We start from the raw sequence: 23741 nt of genomic DNA, 5'->3' as shown, positions 1-23741 counted from the left end.
CCTTCTTCCCTTGCTTTAGTCCTTGACTTCTTACCTTCACCGCATACAATTTGCCGCCTTTCTGTCCCAGATACACCTTCCCGAAGGCGCCACGGCTAATCGGCTTCACTATGGTGAATTCCTCAATGGAGGGAGGTCTTGGCACTGAGATCCTACTCACACATTTCCCTGCAGCCGCGCCTGGTCCACTCTCCTTTTCGCTCCCCGCGGTGGGCTCCATTGCAGGCGAGCCAAGATTGAACCCTCAAGCAGCAGCCACCTATACCCCTTTCCCAGCCGCAACTCCCGCCAACTAGGTTCAAAGTAAGGCTCCGCCCACCCCTCCCGCAGGCAGTGACGTCACCCCGTCGCCGCGCTCCCTGATCTCGAAGCAGCGCTGCCCCGAAGGGCCCAATGGGCGTGAGGGTGGGGACTCTGGGAAATTCTCCAACCAACCACACACTCTTCGAGGGCAGTGACTACTACCCACTTTATTTGTAATGGGGCGGGGGGGGTGGGTAGGCGGTCCCGCTAACCAAGGGGAAAAAAAAAGGGGGACACCGGGGACCGGAATCTGAATCAGAGGATTTGAAGAGTTTACACCCGACCTTCAAAGGAGACTGTTGGGACCCTTCCTCCCGCATTTTTTTTTTTTAACTTCTTCATGACTTTCTCCTACCCACCCTCTGCCCTCCGACTAAATATAAACCGGTTGGATTTGTTCAGGAAAATGGTGGTTAGTGAAATCGTAGTTGTGGCGAAACTGGAAGAGCAGGAAGTGGTGGTGCCCCTGTAATCTGACATTTTAACAGGCTGTAATATGCCTGATTGAAACAGATCAGGCTCAAGAGTAAGAATTTTCTACTTATTGTGAGGAAGATAAAGAACACTAACTTGTAACAAAAGACCTTACAGCTTATTCTGTTCCAGTCGTAACAATACATTGCATAAGGAAGCTGTGAAAAGGTTTAATAGGGTGGATGCCCGGGGTGTAAAAAAAGGAAAAACACAGGCAGAAATCTTTGGGGGTCAGGAAGTGCACTATTCAATGTGAACATCAACGACTTTGGAGGGCAGCACCGCAGGCAGGAAAGCCGCTGGAAAAGGTTGAGCGCTGGTACCAGCAGGGGCTGGAGGCGCTCCCCTGCCCCGGAAGTACTGTTGCTTTAGAGCTTTGCTTTCCGGGGCAGATTGTCCCTGCAGCAGCTATAGAAAGGGGAGGCCATTTTCTATTTCTAGGAAGATTGCGGGAAAGGGGAGGGAGAAAAAGGAAGGCAATAAAGGGCTCAGCGCCTCCCTGCCTGGACGGGAAGGGCAGTTTCAGCAGGCGGGTCAGGTCGCTGAGGTCCCGGAGGAGATGTTTTCCCTTTCGAGCACTGTGCAGCCCCAGGTGAGTCCCGGCATCCAGTCCGTATTTCTCCCCCCACCCCACCCCCCCAACCTCCCTTTTCTCCCCACGGCCCAAGGCTGTTTGCCATTTACTTTTCTTGGAAGGGGTTTCGCGTAAGGGGTCCTTGGAGGGAAACCAATAGACCGACACGAATTCTAGCGGGGAGAAAGGATCAGGGGCAGCGCTGAAAGTAATGGGCTCACTGACGGTGAGACAGAGGCGTGACGGTGAAGCAGAGCCTGATGGAGACCTAGGCTTGTCAGGTTGATTGCGTGGAATATTTGCTAGAGAATTTATCAGGCATTGTTCAGTGCCCGACTTCCAGGGGTGGAGGTTGGGTCGGGGAAGATCATTGCCGTAAGTGTAAAGGAAGCAAGTAATAGTCTTTCTATCTTTCCGCCTTCGGTCCCCTATCCTTTCTTTCCCTTTAAGTGGATTTTAACCAATACGTGATGTAAGCATTTCAGTAATCTGCCACGAAGGCTTTCCTTTTTTTGACCAGAAATGACAAATAAGTAAGTATTTTCAAGTTATTGATTGCTTGCAGTTAAAATTTTGATTGTGCTTTCTCCCCATGTTTTCTTAAAGCAAAAGATGGGGCAGAGAAGAATGATTCCAAGAGTTTTCAGTTGTCTTCTTAAGACTAATCACTTATAACACTGTTTTGTTCTTGGTTCCCTTAAAAATCTTTTTAGATGGTAACATTTTGATAGATTTTTTTCCTTGAGAATTCTTATAGTTTTGCAAATGGGTTTTGGAAAGCATTCAGATTTAAAAAAAAAAAAATTATCGATTGATTTTAGAGAGAGGCGAGAGAGAAATCTGTTAATCATTCCACTTATTTATGCATTCATTGGTTGATTCTTGCCCTGACCAAGGATCAAATCTGCATATCAGGAAGAGTCTCTAACCAAGTGAGCTACCCTGGCCAGGTTGAAAACATTCAGATTTAAAAATTTTTGGATGCTCTTTGGTTTCTCACTTTAAACATATATTTAGGTTCCTTTGTATAATCTATAAACCTTTGTGGTTTTTGTTGTTGTTGTTTGTTTGTTTTTCCAGATAATAGAATATAGAAGTGATTACTTAATGGGTATCAGTAATGTGCTAGGTAAAGAAGGCAAACACAAAATCTTGATGCTGATATGAAGTAAAAGATGAGTAGGAGTTAGTCAGGTGAAGGATAATGGAAGTGAACAGGTGTCCCAGAGGGTCGGAAGGTTATCTGGAAGTCCTGAGATAGGAAAGAGCTTAGTGGATTAGAGGAACAAAAATAAGACCAGTGTGGCTAGAGTGTGGTGATTAAGGGGCACAATAACTGAAATGCGGTTGGGGAGAAGCCCTGAAGCAGGCCATACAGGGGTATAATAAGGGGCTTGGGGTTTTATTTTAATTATGTTGGGAACAATTGAATACTTTTAAGCAGGGAGTCACATTATCAGGTTTATATTTTTAAAACACTCTGGCTTATGGCTGTAGAGACAATGTGAAAGATTAGGAGTGAACATGCTACTGCAGTAATCCAGGAGAGGGATAATGCACAACTAAAGTGGAAATGGTTTTGGAAAGAAGGGGATGAGATTTATTTTGGAGAAAATAGAATTTCATGAGGATTGGCTATGAGGGGCGATGGGAAGTAGTGTTTATGGTTTGATTTAGCTGCATGCATGAATATGTTATTTACCAGGAAGACAATGCCTGAAGGAGCCCTACCAGTTGTTTAAAAAAGAAGTTTGACTTGACCTGTAGAATACAGTATTAAGCCTTTTGAAACTGAACTTCAAGATGTTTACTTCCAGAAGACCCTATTTTGGGAGAATTTATCATCAGCCAGATGGAACGTTAGTGGTACATGACGGTGGGGCACTGGTGCAGCAGCTTAAAAGGCACCAGGGGCATATAGGAGGAATTAAATTCCCTAGCTTTAGGGTGAACTCTGGAGGGTCAGCTTTCTTACAGATAGAAGTGTTGTCAGAAGCCATTATTCCTTTGCTGAGCACCCCCTGCTTTTGATCCCAGATGGCAGAAGGGTGCCGTATCTGAGACTCCATTAGCCTGGCTAACTCTGTTCACCTTACCCTGGTTATTCCCGGAGACCCGGGCCCACCCACGCCATTTCCAGTGGCTTTTGTGTTACAAATGGCCTGCCTTAGCTCATGCTCTATCTTTCCTAAAATCTCTCAAGGTTCACAAACCCCAAACAAGCAGCATCTGACCTGATATACCCTGTACCTCTCACTAAGTGATCATAGGCCTGGCACTAGTGGCAGCCAGCCTTGGTTCCCAGCTTGGTGGCCTTTCCTGGGCACCTCCAAATCCTGCACAAGTAGCAGCCATCTGCAGAGCACTCTGTAGCTCATTCTGGGTGGCTCTGGGCATAGCACATGCAGTGGCTGATCTTGGCTTACACCTGCTGGGAGCTCCCACAGCCAGCACTCACTCTGGACAGCTTCAGACCACCAATTAACCACTTCCACCAGAGCCCTGCTAAAGTGAATCCTGCTTTGTAGTGTCAGCCCCTGCTCAAAAGCTCCTCCACTGTAGTTGTGGGCAGTCATCACAGCCAGTGGCCCTCACAGCCAGTTACCCTAAGGGTAATATTTCTCATTAATGTGTCAGCAACAATCAAGGCTCAACTATGACAGGAAGACACACCTGGAACACCCAGCTCAGGGGACCAAGAGATTGTGCCATCATGGCCCACAGAACACCTACTAGTTAAGGCCACTCTACCACCAACGGGAAACATAGCAGCTCTGCCTAATATATGGAAACAAACACAAGGAGGCAGCTAAAATGTGGAGACAAAGAAACATATCTCAAAAGAAAGGAAAGAACGAAACTCCAGAAAAAGAACTAACCAGAGGTATCCAACCATGGCCAAAACTATCATGAAGTTTTCAATGCTTGAAAAACTTCAGCTAGAATCTCTGCTGGGTTATGAAAATTGTAATAAACAAAACTGCAGGAAATAAAGATTTAAAGATTTCCAAATGTTTGGAAATCTTTATTTCCATTTAACATTTTAAATGCTAAAAATGCTTTCATTTTATACTTGAATCACTTTCTGAATAAATAAATGAAAGCTGGAAAAAAAACCCCATAAAAGAGATCAAGTTAGACAGGAAGACTACAATAACTGAAATGAAGAGTATGTTAGAGGAAATCAATAGTAGCTTAGATGAAGCAGGGTATCGAAACAGCAATTTGGAAGATAAGGTAGTAGAACATACTCAGTTAGAACAGCAAAAAGAGGATAGTTTGAGGAGCGTATGGGACAACATCAAGCATACCAACATTTGCATCTTAGGGCTACCAGAAGGAGAAGAGAGAGAGAGAGAGAGGAGAGAGAGAGAGGAATTGACACTTATTTGAAGAAATAATAACTGAAAATTCCCTAACCTGGTGAAGGAAATAGACATTTAAGTCCAGGAAGCACAGAGAATCTCAGACAAGATTAACCCAAAGAGGTCCAAACCAAGACACATTGTAGTTAAAATGCCAATGGTTAAAGACAAAGAGGAAATCTTAAAGCAGCAAGGGAAAAGCTGTTGGTTACTTAAAAGGGAGCTACCATAAGACTGTCAGCTGATTTGTCAACAAAAACTTTGTAGGCCAGGAGAGATTGGCATGAAATATTCAAAGTGATGAAAAGCAAGGACCTACAACCAAGATCACTCTACCCAGCAATCATTTAGAATAGAAGGATAAAGAGCTTCCCAGATGAGAAAAAGTTAAAGGAGTTATAACCCCCAAGCCAGTATTTTAAGAAATGTTAAAGGGATTTCTTGAGAAGAAAAAAGGATAAAGAAAATGAACAATAAAATGTCAATAACTACAAATGTACTAACAATTACTTTAAATATAAGTGGACTAAATGCCCCAATCAAAAGACATTAAGTGGCTGGATAGGTAAGAAAACAAGATCCTTACATACGCTGTCTACAAGAGACTTACTTCAGATCAAGGGACACACACACGGAAAGGAGAGGGATGGAAAAAGATATTTTACGAAAACAGAAACAATAAAAACAAAATAGACTTTAAAACAAAGGCTATAATGAGAGACAAAGGGTCTGGCAGTTTGACTTCTGCATATTTATCTAAAGAAAGTCAAAACAAGAATTCAAAAAGACATACGAAGATATGCATCCTTATGTTCATTGCAGAATTATTTAAAGTAGCCAAGACATAGAAGCCAGTTAAGTGTTCATTGATAGATGAATGGATATATATGGTGTATATATATTCCATATATACAATGGGATATGACTCAGAAATATGACTCAGCCATATATACAATGAAATATACGTATATACAATGATATATGACTTTTCATATATAAAATGAAATATACAATGAAATATGACAAAAGAATAGAATCCTGCCATCTGCAACAACTGGATGTACCTAGAAGGTATTGTGCTGAATGAAGTAAGTCAGAGAAAGACAAATATCATATGATTTTACTTATATATGGAATCTAAAATTAAAACAAATGAATAAACAACAGAAATAAGCTTATAGATAGAATATATGATGGTGGCCAAATGGGAGGTGGTTAGGTAGAAAGAAAAACGAGAAGGGATTAAGAAGTACAAATTGGTAGTTACAAAGCACTCATAGCAATGTAAAATACAGCTTAAAGAGTAGAGCCGATAGTATTGTAATAATTATGTATGATGTCAGATGGGTAATAGATTTATGAGGGTGATTATTTCCTAAGTTAAATAAATGTCTAATCACCATGTTGTGTACCTGAAACTAATATAACATTATATGTTGACTATAATTGAAAAAATGAAAAATCATTAAAGAGACCTGGTTGGTGTGTTTTGGTTGGTTGGAGTGTTGTCCTGTGTTTTGAAAGGTTGTGGGTTCGATTCCTGGTTGGGGAACATACCTAAGTTGCGGGTTTGATTGCAGGTGAGAACACGTGCGAGAAGCAACTGATTGATCTTTCTCACAGTGATGTGTGTGTGTGTCTGTCTTCCTTTCTCTCTTTCTCTCCCTTTCTCCCTGTCTTTCTCCCCACATCTGACTCCCTCTCTCTCCTTACTTCCCTCCTTCCCTTCCTCTCTGTCTGAAAGCAGCGAAAAAGGTCCTTATATGAGGATTAAAAAAAAATCATTAAAGGAAAGATCATTTAACACACCAAAAGTAAGAGAGAAGAGATCATTCTCTCAGCAATTTAAAGCTTTTTTTGAATGAGTATAGATATAACTAAAGTTTTCAAAGAAATGAGCAGGAAATATGTATCTTAACATAATCTTACTCCTGTAGTTTTAAAAGAGCTTATCATTTTTCTCTGGCTTTAAAAATAATACAGCTCATTGCCAAGAATGCCGAAAAGAAAAACATAAATAATAAAAGATCACCCATAATCTCATTACCCAAGATCACCTTTTATGATAAACTCTTCTATACTTTTTCATCTCTACACAAATAGGTATATGCATACTTATGAGAAGACATTACAGGTAGTTTTTACAGCTTTTTTTCCTTTCATTTAACAGCATATCATAAATTTATTTTTATTTCAATAACTAGAGAATGGAAAGTCATTACTTGGAATCTGGAGTCAGATTATCTGGGTTAGAATTCTTGCTCCTATACTTAGTAGCTGTGTAACTTTGAACATGCCACTGAGTCTATCTAAATTCTTTCTGTCTTAATTAAATAGGAAGTATAATAGTAACATGTTTATAGCTCTTAAATGAGATTTATATGATAATATAAGTAAAGCACAGAGTATAAAACCTGGCAAATAGGGAGAACCTATTTGTTTACTCAAAAAATGTTTACTTAACATCTACTTTGTGCATTGCTGCTGCACTGAGCTACAGTATTGAATAAAATAGAGAAAAATAAAATATATAATATGTAAGATGTATTATGTAAAACATTTTATAGTAAGTAATTATATAAATGAAATAAAGAAAAATAAAGTAATATAAGGAAAAAAGCCCTTGTCACATGGAACTTATATTTTAGTTGGAGAGTGTGGTATAATAAAAAATAAATATTTAATCTTTATTCCCAGTTCTTGGCACAGAGTTTCTAAGACTTTGGAATTTCATGATGGGAGAGACATTCTTAAGGAGTCCTTTTGGGATCACTCCTGGATTTATGCTAATAAAGTCACTTGGGGTGGGGTTTCTAGATAGCATCAGGGCTAGGCTGATCGAAGATCTAGTGATTAGAAAATGGAAACTGTTAGCTCTAGCGTCTGGGAGGGAAGGTGGGCTGGCCTGAAGATTGAGCTCTCTGAAAACTTTTAACAGTGAAAATCAGTGCGGGAGGGTAGGACACTTAAGATAGATGAATTCCTTTTGAGTTAAGAACTCAAGGGTTTATGAGAGCAAGTTAGGTGACAAATGGACAGGAGGAAATAAAGAGTCCAAAGACCTTGAGGTAAGGACCTGCCAGGTGTTTTCCAGGAACAGTAAGGAGTCCAGTGGAGTTGGAAAATGAAAGGGAGCATAGTAGTGGATAAAAGATAATAAACACCCATGGATGGCTTTGTCTTTATGACTTTGGCTTTTAAGTGAGAAGAGAAGCAATTGGAAGATTTTGAACAGAGGAGTGATGGCTCTGACTTTGGTTTTACTAGAGCACATGTAGGGAGAGCAGTGATGGTTGAGAAGTACCAAAATCTGGACATATGCTTACTTTTTAAAATGTCTTTGAAAAATTTCATTTTGTGGTGGTACATACTACTTAGTATCAACTTTCATCATTTTCTAGGTTACAGTTCCTCTGAGTCATCTCATCAATGCCTTCCATTCACCAAAAAGCACATCTGTCAGTGTGTCACTTTCTCAAAACCAGCATCGAGATGTGGTTCCTGAGCATGAGGCTTCCAGCAATGAGGTAATAGGTTTTACTCTGGTTGTATGAGAAAGCATTTTGATTTAGTATGTTGTAAACATGTTTGAGCTTTTGTAATGTGATTTCTGTTATCAGCTTAAACTTTTTTATTGTTAAGGATGTCTAATTCTGGCTTTATTGTACAGATAGGAAAGTTATTGTTTTATTCTTTAACACTTAATTTATTAACAAAATTAATGTGGCAGTAAATTTGATATTCACTTCCAGGTTACTACTTGTGTAATACCATTCAAGTTTTCTTTTGTTTTGCTCCAACAGTAGCAGTGAACCCATAGTTACTGACCACATTTGCCTGCCAAATCTCAGTGAGCCTAGAATAGTAAAAAGTTATCACCTGCTGCCTTATAGGAGCTTTCAGTGTAATTGAACAACTAGAATATAAGTACTTGCAAGTGAAATGTAGACGCTGTGAATCAGTATTGTCTGATCAGGGTGGGATATAGGGAATTCACACCCTGGGAACCATTGCATTTACAAGATTCATTAGTAAGATAGTTGCTTATAGCTCAGAATACATTTTTTTTTTAAAAATAGGAAACATTATAGTCTGTAGGCAAGTTTCCCAAAACCTCTTTAACCAGTAAATAGCTTATATTTTTAGTTCTGATAGCAGGGAGTATGGCAAAAGGCAGTAGAGGAAAAGTTGAAGAAAGTTTACTTTTGGGGGAGTGGTTGTTGGGTCAGTCTTAAGATAAAAATTTTTTTAAAAGATTGTATGTATGTATGTATTTATTTATTTATTTAGAGGGGAAAGGAAGGAAAAAGGGAAAGAAACAGATTGGTTGTCTCTTGCACACCCCTAACTGGGGACCTGGCCTGCAACCCAGGCATGTTCCCTGACTGGGAATCAAAACAGCCAATTTTCAGTCTGCAGGCCAGCACTCAATCCACTCAGCCACACCAGCCAGGGCATAAGATAAAATTTTAATTTGATGAAAATTTGTCTTTTCATCTTTATGCTTTCCTTTTATACTGTTTACCCAATTCCTATTGCCTCTTTCTGTAGGCATCCATTTTTCTACTGCCCTGACATCTTTCCCCAAATTATACAAGAGAGCTTTCCTAAAATTATCAAAATTGCTACATGCAACAAAGTTATGTTCATTTTAGAAATTTTGGAAATATGTACATGGAAGAAAGGAAATTGACTTGTGAAACTATTCCTCAGAGATGATGTTAACATTTTGTCTTTATATTTCATGTCTCTTTTTTCCTCTTATACTTTTATATTTTATAATTGGCTCATACAACAGTGCTGATTTAGATTCTCCTTTCTTCATTTAATAGTCTTAGGAACTTGTTATGCCATACATTTTCCAAATCGTTACGTGACTTTATAAAACCTTCATTATATGATGTCCCATTGTTGGATATTGTTTTCAATTTTTTGTTGATTTTACCATTGTGTAGCTAAATCTTGGACTCTTTCATCAAGTGAAATTGCTAGGTCAGTAGTGAAGTATATTTTGGGGGCTTGAAAAGTAACTAAACTCTAGAAGCCAGTGTTAAGACCAAAGGTCTCAAATACAGAATTGGTGTTCTTCCCATCTAATGACACCTTTGTTAGTCCTATTGTTTATCTTTCATGAGTGCTTGTAATTGCTTCACAAACATTTTCATCCTTAAGCATCCTACCTCATCTCTGCGCTCCCACTTTTGCTATGCGGTGAGTTTGCATTCATCAAGTCTTGCTCATCCAAATATCCATACCATAACACAAGCAAAAAAATTTTAACTTTTAACTTTCTTCAGGCTGCTAATTTCTTTTTTCTTTGCTTTCAGACTTCCTGAAAAAGTAGTATGAATTTCTTTCTTTTTTTAAGAGATTTTATTTATTTACTTATTTCTAGATAGAGGGGAAAAGGAGGGGAGAAACATCAGTGTGTGAGATAAACATTGATCGGTTGCCTCTCACACACACCCAACTGGGGACCTGGCCCATAGCCCCATGCATATGCCCTGACTGGGAATCGAACCAGTGACCTTATGGTTTGCAGGCTGGCATGCAATCCACTGAGCCACACTAGTCAGGGCTAGTCCGAATTTCTAACTGTAAACTAATCTCACCTTATCTGTGGGGGATACATTCCAAGGTCCCCAGTTGGATGTGTGAAATTGTGGATAGTGCCTAACCATATACATATATATTATGTTTTTCCTATACATACATATCTGTGATAGTTTTATTTATAAATTAGGCACAGTAGGAGATTAACAACAACAAATAATTTATTGTTATAAAGTTGAACAATTATAACAATAGGTTGTGATAAAGTTATTTGACTGTGGTCACTTGTTCCAAGGAATCCTGCTGAAGTCTTTCTATAGGCTCAATGCTTTCTGGTGCAACACATTCCCGTCAGTTGGGACATGTTTTATGCTCACGTCTTCCACTGACAAATTTAATGCCTTTTCCATCTTACCTAAGCACGTATGCACTGTGGGTGTAACCTTTTCAATTTGAGATAGGACAACAAAGCTGGAATGAATTTTTTTCCCTTTACAATTCCAGGTAGAAGATTCATTCTTACCATAGATCTTAGCAACCTCAGCTTACAATTTTTTTCTCAAGTCAAGAACTTTCAGCTTTTCATTTAAAACAAGTACTTTACGGATTTCTCTTTGACATATCTGAATCGCCAGCATTACTACTTTTGTGCTTTGGGGCCATTGTGTGTTAAGTAAAAGAAGGGTGACTTGAACATGTGGTGGCAATCGGTCTGATAACCAAAACTGCAGTCTTGGATCTGATAACCAAGAGGCCTAGTAAGTGACTAACTGGCGGGGAGAGTATTCAGTATGGAGATGTTGGACAAGTGATGATGGATGGCCCTAGGCCTGACAGCACATAGCACAAAATTTCATCATGCTACTCAGAACAGCACACACTTTTAAATTCACGGATTGTTTATTTCTGGTATTTTCCATGTAATATTTTCAGACAGTGATTAACTGCCAATAATTGAAACCACGGAAAGCAAAACTATGGATAAAGAGTACTACTGTACTTGTTATATTTGATTCACACTGTATCCTGTTATAGTTTGGTTACCACTTATACCATTTTATAGAACTATTTTTGCTAAAGTCAGTGTTGACTTTCTTAGTGTTAAATACAGGCCTTTTTTAAAGTGCACATCTTTTTCAACTTTTCTTAACATTTGACCTTGCTGAACATGTCCTACTTCCAAAATACTTTCTTGAATTGAGAGATAGCTCAGTGGATTGAGTTGCCTGCCTGAGAACCAAATGAGGCAACCACACATAGATGTTTCTCTCCCTTTCTTTCTCCCTCCCCTCCCCTCTCTAAAAGTAAATAAAATCATTAAAAAGAAAAGATCATTGAGTGATAGTTCATCAATGATCTTTTTTTTTTCTTTTTGTTTTGCTAGCCTTTTTTATTGCCAACCTCTTAAGTATTGGGTGTACTATGCATTTATCCTTCATCTAATTTTAATTATGCACAGTCCCCCAGGTTGTGTAATCCATTTTCATATATTCACTTAACATCTATATATGTGTATATGCTGATAACTCCCAAATATATCTCCAACCCTAACATCTCTCTAAAGTTTTTGAGTAATTTAGGTAGTGCCTTACTAAATTGCCCCTCTGGATAGACTCCAGGGACTTCAAAATTAAGATGTCCAAAACTGAGCCGCTCCTTCATATTCCATTGTATTTGATCTTACAGTGGTTTTAGCCCCTCTTTATCAGTCTAAGTCCAACCAGGAGAAGAAATCACATAGTCATTTGAACAGTAAAAGTGTAATATAAAAAATACAGTATTTTAGTTCAATTTTTAAAAATCCTATTTTTATAGGTGATTGTAATAACTAGGGATTGGCTAGTAGTAAGTAAAGAAAACTCTAAAATTTATAGGACTAGCGCATTTATGGAGCAGCCAATGCTCCTAGGATTCAGGTAGAGCTTCCCAGGAAGAGTTCTGCACCCCCCCCCCCACCCCAGGTCAAGGTTTTGACCTTGTTGGAGAGGACATGGCCTTGGCTCACTGAATGGCAAAGAGGAAGTTAACTACAGTGTGATGCAAGCTGAACGTGATGGAAATCTGACCTATAAGGTACCAGGGAAGGCTGTTCATGGGATATATCTTACTGGAGAAGCTGCTGGGTATTGCTGGCCACTGTATCGCAGGAGCCAGGCTTTGGAGAAGAAGCTGCATAGGTGGCAGGAGCCAATCATGCTGGAGAAACAAGCCATAGGATGGTGCAGACCATAGCCTTGAGCACACCGGAACCAAAAAGCAAAAACTTGCCCCCTACAATGTCTCTTCAGTGCCCTCTACTGACAAAATTTAACATCGTGTCAGCAAAGCAAAAACATTTAAAGGGCCCAGATCCTTGCTGGTGGAGCCATCAAAAATGATGTAATGGAAAGAGACAACAAATCAATAACCAGCACATCTTTCCAGAACCCTCACAGTTCCTATATTCTACTGGTTTTTTTCAGATGTATTTCGTGTGTGATTTGTTATATCCATCCTTCTTAAACTAAGCTTAAATCAGGCTCATAACCATTTTTCTCTTGTTCCATCAGCCTTCTCTCATCCAGTTTATTGTCTTTATCTTCTGTTTTCTTCCTATAAAACAAAACTAACCATATTATTTATAGAATTAAATTCAAATAAGCCTCTTCACAATTTGGCCATATCCCATCTTTCTTGTCCATTTCATCACTAAATTTTTACTACATCTCTGACATTCCAGGCCCTTTGATGACTTTTTGTTTGCCCTCTTCTCCAAGGCTTTCTACCCCATCATTTTTCAAAGAAAATGTTACCTCCGTGAAGTCTCCTCTGATATAGGATGTTAATTGCTTTGTGCTCTGTGTTCTCTCAACACTTTTGAAAACTCCATGATAGCAGTTACTGTGTATGGTAGCTACCATGTTTATATGTACCATATTTTTCTTTATGGTTCCCAGGACCTGACAATGAATAGGGTATAATTTAATGTCTTCATTAAGTCTCCATTTTCCTTTTGAAGTCTGTATTATGAATAGACTTTCGGGCCTCCCATTTTAAAAGATAACTTTTGTATATTGTAGTCCTTCTGTTTCCATTATAATAATATGCTTTATATTGTATAGTTTTTAACAGCTTAAAAGGCACTTTAAAATATTTTGCCTTGCACCTTCCCTTCAGTGGGGAGGGCAGCTGCCTTTGGAGGGGCAGGCGAGCCTAGAGAGCAGCAGCTGTCGGCACCTTTACGCTGCCTGGGCAGGAAAGTGCTGTGAGGCTGGCTCTGTGCATAGCATGGAGGGACTGTGTCCACCCTGGGATTCTTCATGCAGCACGGCAGGGCAGCAGCTGCGATCCTTGGGGGCTGCTGGTTTCTCCATGTTGTGGAAGGGATTGTATGTTGTAACTGGCTCTTTAGAGAACCCTGCTTAGCTAAACTTTTAGAAAACCCTGCTTAGCTAAACTCTTCGACCTCAGTCTCTTTTCACGGTCACTTCTGAAGCTACTTCAGAAAAATGGTGTGACAGTTCTTATCAAAAGCATTGTTGGAAACATAATCTCTGTGAAGGAAGTGGCTCTTTTTCCCTTTTGCAAAAGAGATGTGGTCAAATTCCAAGAAGCCAGCCAAGACCCCAGTTAATCTGAAAACTGCTAATAAGAAAGAAAAAAAATTTAGCCCTTAGCACTGTGACTCGGTTGGAGTGTCATCTGTGCACCTAAAGGTTGTAGATTCAATCCCTGGTTGGGGTACATAGAGGAGGCAATTGATCAGTGTTTCTCTCTCATATTGATGTTTTTCTCTCTCTCTCAAATTAATAAACATATCCTTGGTGAGGACTTTTTTTTAAAAAGGAAAATTTAAACTGAGGGACGTTTTGTCTCATGATATGGTCAGTCTTGCCCTTGGAGACTTTTGCTACATCATTCACATTGGTAAAGAGGGCCAATGATGTTCTCTTTGGAGATATTTTCTTCTTCAAGGGAACTATGAGCTTTTTACTTGGAAGCCGGGAGAAAGCTTGCTGGAATCTGTTCCCTGGGCGTATCGAGTCCTTCCAGGCCAACGGCACCTCAAACTGTGTTAACAGAAACACCCTCTCCTGTGTTCAAAGATGTCATCTCCCTCCTAACCATGGAGAGTCCCAAGCACTCATGTTGCTTTTATTGTCACTGGTGACATTTAATTCCAAAGAGGAGACCTTTGGGCCAACAAAGTTGCCCAGGCTTAGTTTGTGAGCATGTCATGGAGGAAAAGGCTCTGGAGAAAAGCAACCTGTTGGAGGATAGGACAGTCCACCAGAGAGATGTCTTGTGGGGCTCCAGTGGGTCTGCATGGCAGTACATCCAGAGCAGGGAGAGCCACTTCTCCAGCCTTTCAGAATGGTAACTTGGCTGCCCTGCTAAGGACATGTTTGACCATCCCACCCTGGGCAAGGTTGTCAAGGATAAGAGTAAAATCAGAGGAGTCCTCTGATCTGATGGGCTCCCTCCTCTCTGCAACTTGATCTTGGGCCCTTATTTCTGGATGAGGTGCTGAATGTTATGAATAAAAATAAGTAACAGAATGTTTTCAGCAATTCCTTTGGGGTAAAGGTATCCAAACAAAAAACAAAACAGACAACCAAAAACAACAACAACAAAACACAGCCACAAAGAGAAGAACTTCACTGGTTATATTTGCAGTTGTTTATGGGTTTTCTAAAATAATGTTTCTAGAGTTTTTTCCCCCTCTTTACCTATTGTGCCCTGTTTGCAAAAACAAGTTAAAAAAAGAAAAACAGGAAAAAAAATCTGTCCTGGAGAAAGAGAAAGTGAGTCAGTCAGAATCCATTTTCACCAGGCCTGGCTGATGTTCAGCTCACATGTTTTGTTTGTAGACACAAAAGAAATCTGGCAGGCCCAGGATGGGCACTACCTATAAAGTGCTGCACAAGTTATATTGAGGAACTTGATACTGCTCCGGCACTCTCTGAGCAAGGGAATTCAAAATTTAACACCTAATCCTTTTTTCTAGACTCTTTTTTGTACTATATTGTTTGGGCTCACCATTATGAGATTCTTTAGTGTAAAAACTTTTCTCTGTTTTCACATTTAAACAATTTTATGAGTTTGGGGATTTTATTGTAGCTTATATATATATCCCTTATGTTTTATTGATACTGTAAAATTTTGACTGTCATCTACATGTTGGTAAGACACAAGCAAAGTATAATTGTAACTAAGTTATTTTTAAAGTTAAAATATATTTTTACATGCCTTTGACTTTTTATTGCAGACTTTGCATTTTGTAGATAGTACATCAAATGCTGTCATTTAATTTGTTTCTATTGCAGTTCCATAGTAAGCTTTGTATGTGTATATTTGGAAAAGTGTATTCATATTTTTTTCCTCTATCTGTAATACTTATCACAGTAACCAATAATAGATTGTAAAGTATAAAGACACAGGTTATTCATGATGCTTCCACAGAAACTGGGAGCTATCCCACATACTGTTCTTTGTAAATATGAGTATTTTAATACACTAACATAGTTGGCATTATGTAGGTATTTCATCCAACATAATAAAGAATATGCTAAAATGAAAAATTTTATGTCATGATGCCTTTAAATATCTTATTATGTAGGAGAGGATATGTAGATGAACAAAGTAAGATCTCTTTCATTGATCTGTACTATCTCATGAAACAGGCAGGACATATTTCATGGTTATTTTACTAATGAGAAAATGGATTCTAAGAATATGAATCACCTATTAACAAAGCTAATTAAGTGACAAACCCCTGGGCATCAGTCTAGTACTATATAACTCATGGATCTAACTTTACATAAATTATAAAAAGTTGATGCTTTATTTGTTCTTTATTTTTGCTCTCTTTACTTGAAGTTCTAGCTATTGGGGCTTGTAATTGTTACCTGTTTTTAGTGTCTCAGTCAGCTCATGTGGACAATAAAATAACTCATCCCTATCTGTTTGTAGTCAAATTACAACTGTTATATGCCTTTGACTATTTATTACAGACATATTACTGTTTTAGGTAAGTGCAGTTCATGGTTTTCACACATCTTTTACGTTGTTTAGTTTCCCTCTTATTGGACATTAGATATAGGCAACCACAGAACCTCTCAGTTCAAAGAAGGATCTTTGCAATGAGGCCAGAGCAGTGGGCTATCCCGTGGTAGCAGAGCATACCCTTTATTTGTCAAATGGGTTTTTAAAGACATTAGAGACTGGAGGGTGCTTTAAAGCTCCAAAGACTGGTGATAATGCCATTGGAAATACAGTTTTTTTCAGTCTTTGTCAAATCTCCCATTTACTGACCTCAGGAAAACTAGAAGTATAAAAATATTTTCACGAATTTAAATATTAAAAAGAGAATAGTCCTGGCTGGTGTGGCTCAGTGTATTGAGTGCTGCCTGTGAACCAAAGGGTCACCAGTTCAATTCCCAGTCAGGGCTGTTCTCTTGCCTGGGTTGCGGGCCAGGTGTCCAGTACAGGGTACTTGAGAGGCAACCATAGATTGATGTTTCTCTCCTTCTCCCTTCTTTCCCCTCTCTAAAAATAAGTCAATAAAATTAAAAAAAATAGATATTTGTATCTATTTTTAAAAAAAAGAACAAAGAAACCAATTCATTTGTTAGATTTTTAAAATCCATATTGTTTCAGCTGCAAAGTACCCTATAAATTAAATATCTTGATAACATTAATGCTTACTTGGTTGACTTAATGTTTTACAGCCTGTGCTTAACTTAAGGGACCTTGGATTATCTGAATTAAAAATTGGACAGATTGATCAGTTGGTAAACCATCTACTTCCTGGACTTCATAAAGGCAGAAACATTTCTTCCCGTTGGCATACCTCTTATGTCTCTGCACAGTCCTTCTTTGAAAATAAATATGGTAAGTAAAATATTTTTTGTTTTAATTACTTTTAATACTATTAATAATTATAGTAGGTACCATTTATTAACATTCACCATGTACCAGGTTCTTTGCTGAATTCCTTTCCTTCCTTCCTTTCATTTTTTTAATTGGAATAATTTTAGATTTGCAGAGAAATTGCAAAGGCAGTACAGAGTTCCTATATACATTTTACCTGGCTTTCCCTAATGCTGACTACTTATATAACCATGGTACACTTGTCAAAACTGAGAAATTAACATTGATGCATTACTTTTTTTATCATTTTCTTACTTTAAACTATCGACTTTATTTAGATTTTACCAAATAAAAATTTAACTTCTCCAAATGAGTAGTTTTTCCACTAGGATCCATTTTCTGTTCCTAATAGAGCATACTAGATATATTGGATTCTAGGTAACATATGATACTTTTTTTAATCATTTTCTTACTTTAAACTATAGGCTTTATTTAGATTTTACCAAATAAAAATTTAACTTCTCCAAATGAGTAGTTTTTCCACTAGGATCCATTTTCTGTTCCTAATAGAGCATACTAGATATATTGGATTCCAGGTAACATACTACTGATCTCTGAGAATATATTGAAGGAACAGTCACAGTCCCTTTTATAGAATGTCCACATATTTTCTTGAGACTTGTAACAATCTGGAATTGTAATAAGTGGACATTTTGTTGAAAGGGATGTCAACTTTATTAATTTCTTTTTGGATGATTCTTAAGGAATGTTAGAGGTTTGTCAAAATACTTGTTCTATCTTGACAGAAGAACAGACTTTTCAGATTGGTGCAAGTTATAAAAAAACGCCCAGGAACAAAAGAGCGAGCAAGTTTGAAAAGTTTTTTGTTGAAGGTTTGATTTGAAACTGTACCTTGTATAAACTTAATTCATTTGCTAATTGTTTGTTTGTTTATTTGTTTGTTTGTTTTTGCCTTTAATTCACATAAGACCTGGAAGATAAAGAATTCAGGAGTGAAAAAAAATTAAAAGTTTTTTAACTTGGGCCTTAGATGAAAAATCTGCTTCTATTTGCTAATCTTTTTTGTGCAATACTGCCTTGTACTTGAGAGATGCCCTGAGACTTTGTACTTAAGAGTAAGGGGTAGAATAGGATCAAACACAATCCTGCCACTGACTGACTATGGTATTTATTGAATTTCTCTAAATTGCTGTTTTTCCATATCAGTATGAGGAATAACTGTCTCACTTTAGAGGACCAGATGAAACAATTTAAAGTACTTGGGGCCCATAGTAAGTGTTCAGTAGAATAAAATTTTTATTGTTACCATGTTGTTATTATTATTTATTATCATTATTATTGCTCTTCTAATCTTCATATTTACATTTCCTTATAAGGTTGTTTCTCTTGCTGCCAGCCATCTCCTAGGCTTAAGCAGGGAGAGGTATTAGGAAGGGGTTTCTGACTTCACTTTAAGTGTTCTAGAAGAATTCCTGAATCCTAACTGGGATGTAGGGATAGATGTGAACCATTGTTTTTGTTGTTTCTGCGTACCTTTTCTGATCATGGATGTAAAATTGGATGGGGCCCATTAGTCAAGAATAAGAGTTAGGAAGGAACATTGAAGTATTCATGGTTTATAGCTATGGAAGGAACTTTCTTTGTTTCAAATAACTATGGAAGCTTTAAGAGAGCAAGGGAAGAGTACCTCTGGTCTTACCACATTGTTCCTAAGAGGTTTTTAAATTGTCTTTAGGAAATAATGATTCTTTATCTTTTTACGCTCTTAACTAAAAGTAACTAACATATATGTCTTATTTACAAATAAAAGGCAAAACTCATATTTTGGTTTTTGTAATACTTGGTGAAATTATATTTTATTTGAATTTTTTTATGGTTTGGCAGTGAGAACACTTATTATTTTCAATTTCCCTCCAGGTTACATAGATGTATTTAGTACCTTGCGTTCCTCTTGCTTGTACAGACAACATTCAAGAACTCTTAAAAGCATTTGTTCAGATCTTCAGTACTGGCCAGGTATGAAGCAACAACTTTTATTTATTTTGGAAAAAAATAGGTGTATTTAATATATATTGTGATCTGTTTTTCTTAATGATGCTAATGATTTGAAACATTCATTTGTAGCTTACAATAAAACTTTGGAGTATTTGTTATTGATTAGTTTCGGTGAGCTACATTTTGAATGAGTGATAAGTGCCAAGTAAATCATATTTTTTAGGGTACTTCTCTACACCTGCTTCAAAATAATTAAATAAGCACGTTTATATACTTCCCCTCATCTTCAAAATCCCATTTTAAGATTAAAATAAAGAAAAATGAGAAAGAAATCAGGGCAAGAGAGGGATTTCATCAATGGATCAGAAATTTTAGGATTTTACATGAGGTATTAAGTAGATGACATCAAATTGATAGCAAAATCGAGTATGTATTGATTCATATTTATTTTGATTATATGGTAATACATCAGGTACTAGTGATGGGTTTTAGGTGACAGTGATAAATAAAAAAGACAGATGCTACTTACCTTTATAGAACTTAGATTGACCAGAGGTGTGTACTATTTCCAGTAGAACTTTGGAAAAACTCCAAAGTTCAAATCAGTAATGGTGGGCTCTGGGATAATTGATATAGTAAACAGTTGAAAGATTGCCACAAGTGGGCCAGTTGCAGAGCAGATACAGCTTTCAAATTTTAGGCTGCAATTGGCAAAAAACACCTTTGTAATACAGGGGTGGGTGTATGTGAGTTGAGAGGAGTCTGTGTCTGAATCCTCCTGGTTTAAGCATTGATGCCAGAGAGAGAAACAAGACCGTAGTTCTCAAGATTACTTTTGGACTCAAATCATACACTGAAGGTATCCTGCTCAGTCACCGTTAACACTATGTTTTGTATTCTAAATACATTGACCACCATGCTAGTTTTGAAGAAACCTATCAGTGGATTAGCAAGACTCTCCATATATTTGAGGAAAACTTGTAGCATGAAAGAGAGGCATGAAATTGAGCAAGTGAACAGTAATCCTTTGAAGAAATTGTTAATGTAGAAGATAGAAGTATACTTAAGGACAACATACTTTTATTTTTTATTTTTTCCTTTTTATTGAATATATTGGGGTGATACTGGTTAACAAAATTTACAGGTTTCAGGTGTACAGTTCTACAACACATCATCTGTACACTGTAAGGATAAGGATGGAGACATAAAAACTGACCATGTATTTGGGTATGAAGTGTATCTTCATTTTCAGAATGTTTATAGCTCAGAGGTCAGGTTTTCTAATCATAAAATTAAACTGAAATCAAGTAACAGGAAGGATAGCTAAAAAATAGTTATTTTTCTGAGTGTCTTGTAACTGAAGGGAAATCTCAGAACTGAAATTACAAACAGTTAGTAATGAACCATAATGCAAATTTGCATACCAAAATGTTTGGGTTGACACACAGATGCTGAGAGCACTGTGTAATTTATTAGGAAATGGGGAAAATGGGACATAAATTGATTAACATTAATTTAGAGAATTTTTTTAAATGTGACAAATTAATATGGATAAAACAGACATTAAATGAAAATGACAGCAGGGACATATTACTTAATTAAACCAAGAACAAGTTTACTTTGAAAAAAAGAAAACAGAACAAACAAAACTGGTTAAGAAACAATAAGGAAATACAGACAGTAGTAGAAGTGAAAAGTGGAGCCTGCCACAGATAATGAATATTAAAATATTATAAGACTGTTCAGAAAGAGAAAGACAATACAGTATAATTTCACTCATATAAGGAATCTTCAAAAACAAATCAACAAGCAAACAATGCAAAAACTCATAGATCCAGAGAAAAGATTAATGGTTACAAGAGAGGAAGGGGTTTGGGAGGTGAGCAAAAAGGGATGAAGGGGGTCAATTGTATGGTGATGGACAGTAACTAGATTTTGAGGGGTGACCACTTTATAGTATATACAGAAGTCAAATTATGAAGTGTACCTGAGAATCATGTAATTAAACATTAAAAAATTACAAGATGCTGTCTATAATTTTATGTTGTAAGTGTGTTGAAACAGGTAATTATCCAAGTTATAAATTAGCATAGTAGACCAAATAAAAGATAAAACTATAAGCATAAAATCTGAACAGTAATAGGTGTTTCTTTTTTAAAGATTTTAAATATTTACTTAGATGAAGGGAGGGAGAAAGAGAAGGAGAGAAACATTGATGCATGGGAGAGTCATCTCTCATTTGCCTCTCACACGCCCCGAACTGGGGACCTGGCCTGCAACCCAGGTATGCGCCCTGACTGGGAATTGAGCTGGTGACCTTTTGGTTCACAGGCTGGTACTCAATCCACTGAAACACATTATCCAGGTTGAAAAGTAATAGTTTTACAGTATAATTCTTTTGCCCCAAAGGCACTACGTGCAGATGGTTTTATGGCCACATTTTGTTTTTTAGGATTAGGAAAAACTTTTTTAGTAAGGAAAAGATAAAATAGGCTTCTCAGTTTATTTCATGAAATGACTGATACTAAAATATTAAAAAAGATACAAAGCGTCGATTTTGCTTAATATATAGATACAGAAATCCTAAATAAATTGTGGAAAACAAGTTTAGAATGTGCTAAGAACTAACAATTAAGGAGTACAAAAAAGAAGTATGTTATTATGTTAATTTATTGGAGAAGAAAAGCAGTGCTATTTTAGTGTATGATTAAAAGGTGTATGATGTATTTTAATTGCTGTGCTTCCTAAAAATTCTTAGTAAGCTAGAATAAAAATTTTAATTTCTGCTGGCTAAGATGGAGGCATAGGTAGGCATTCTTTGCCTCCTTGCACACCATTAGGAGGAACACAACTAACCTCAAAACAAAAAACAACCAGAACTATCAGAAAATCAAACTGTATGGAAGTCCTACAACTAAGGATTTAAAGAAGAACTACTCATTCAGATGGGTGCGCCAGGACAGGGAATTAAAGTAGCTCTGCCTAATACACAGAAACACAGGGAGGCTGCCAAATAGAGGAGACAAAGAAATACGGCCCAAATGAAAGAATGGATCAAAACTCCAGAAAAAGAACTAAACGACAAAGAGATAGCCAACCTATCAGGTGTAGAATTCAAAATACTGGTTATCAGGGTGCTTAGAGAACTCATTGAGTCTGGCAAATCCATAAGGGAAGAAGTGAAGGCTACACTAAATGAAATGAAGAAAAATCCACAGGGAACCAATAGGGAAGGGAAGGAAGCAGGGGTTCAAATCAATGATTTGGAACATAAGGAAGAAATAAACAGTCAGCCAGTACAGAATGAAGAAGCAAGAATTTAAAAAAACTCAGAGAGAACAAGAAGACTCTGGGACATCTCCAGAAGTGCCAATATCTGAATCGTAGGGATGCCAGACAGAGAAAAGAAAGAGCAAGAAATTGAAATTTTAATTGAAAAAATAATTAAAGAAAACTTTCCTATTTTGGCAAAGGAAATAGACATACAAGTACAGGAAGCACAGAGAGTCCCAAACAAGTTGGACCCAAAGAGGACCACAGCAAGACACGTCATAACTAAAATGCCAGCAGTTAAAGAGAGAATCTTAAAAGCAGCAAGAGAAAAGCAGAGAGTTACCTACAAAGGAGTTCCCACAGGATGATCAGCTGATTTCTCAACAGAAACTTTGCAGGCAAGAAGGGACTGGCAAGAAGTATTCATAGCAATGAAAAGCAAGGACCTGCAACCAAGATTATCTTACCTAACAAAGCTATCATTTAGAATGGAAGGGCAGATAAAATGCTTCCCAGACACGGTAAAGTTAAAGGAGTTCATCATCCCCAAGCCCTTATTATATGAAATTTTAAAGGGACTTATCTAAGAAAAAGATCAAAACAACATATATTAAAATGACAACAAACTCATAACTACCAACAACTGAATAAAAAAAAAAGCAAACAAGTGGAAGAGGAACCGAATCATAAATAGGGAGATCATCTGGAGAGTTATCAGCTGGGAAGGGGAAGGGAGAGAATGCTGGGAAAGGTGCAGCAATTAAGAAGCATAATTGGTAGGGACAAAATAGACAGGTACCTGTTAAAATAGTATGGGAAATGGAGAAACGAAAGAACTATATGCACGACCCAGGGACATGAACTTGGCGGGGATTGCTGGAGGGAAGCGGGTACTGGCTGGAGGGGGGCAAAGAGGAAAAAACATGGGACAACTGTAATAGCATAATCAATAAAATATACTTTAAAATTTTTAGCTTCTTAAGGATATCTATTAGGAAGAAGATCTGTAGTGCAGTATTAATCAAGAGGTTCTGAGTAGTGTGATTAAAAACAAAAAGAAGGGAGTCGAGGAAGGATTATAATTAGCAGTGATATGATTGTTTATCATGAAATTCAAGAAAATCAACTGAAAGGCTACTTAAATAGTAAGAGTTCATTACATTGGTACCATATAAAATAGATGCATAAAAATCAGTAGCTTTCTTTTATTCCAGAAATAGTTTTTATGTACAGTTTCTTCAAAACCCATTAAATATATAATCTCACAACATAATGTATATACACATACATATATGCATAGAAAAGTCCACAGAAGGAAATAAAAGAAGAGC

The 23741-nt window shown here is 37.5% G+C and overlaps 2 protein-coding genes and 1 pseudogene across 4 annotated transcripts in view; 2 read left to right on the top strand and 1 right to left on the bottom strand.

Annotated features, from left to right (window-relative positions):
* The window catches only part of MASTL (microtubule associated serine/threonine kinase like), a 29379-nt gene extending 29159 nt beyond the window's left edge, over nt 1–220 (bottom strand). For all 3 annotated transcript variants that reach the window (XM_054590270.1, XM_054590277.1, XM_054590287.1), the window contains exon 1: nt 35–220. In XM_054590270.1, the coding sequence (XP_054446245.1) occupies nt 35–220 (186 nt within the window). The remainder of the gene's footprint in view (nt 1–34) is intronic.
* Nucleotides 221–1160: 940 nt separating this feature from the next.
* Nucleotides 1161–23741, top strand: part of YME1L1 (YME1 like 1 ATPase) — a 52713-nt gene continuing 30132 nt past the window's right edge. Inside the window, exons 1-4 of the mRNA XM_054592297.1 lie at nt 1161–1369; nt 8118–8243; nt 16980–17142; nt 19060–19158. Of these exons, the coding sequence (XP_054448272.1) occupies nt 1337–1369; nt 8118–8243; nt 16980–17142; nt 19060–19158 (421 nt within the window). The 5' untranslated portion in view covers nt 1161–1336. The remainder of the gene's footprint in view (nt 1370–8117; nt 8244–16979; nt 17143–19059; nt 19159–23741) is intronic.
* Nucleotides 8880–14936, top strand: LOC129087363 (cdc42 effector protein 3-like; annotated as a pseudogene).

Source organism: Pteronotus mesoamericanus, unplaced genomic scaffold, assembly GCF_021234165.1.
Source record: "Pteronotus mesoamericanus isolate MK-2021 breed Mesoamerican mustached bat unplaced genomic scaffold, CSHL_Meso_final contig_130, whole genome shotgun sequence".
NCBI classification, from domain to species: domain Eukaryota; kingdom Metazoa; phylum Chordata; class Mammalia; order Chiroptera; family Mormoopidae; genus Pteronotus; species Pteronotus mesoamericanus.
Note: the sequence above shows the minus strand (reverse complement) of the source record. Positions and strands in the feature narration are given on the sequence as shown.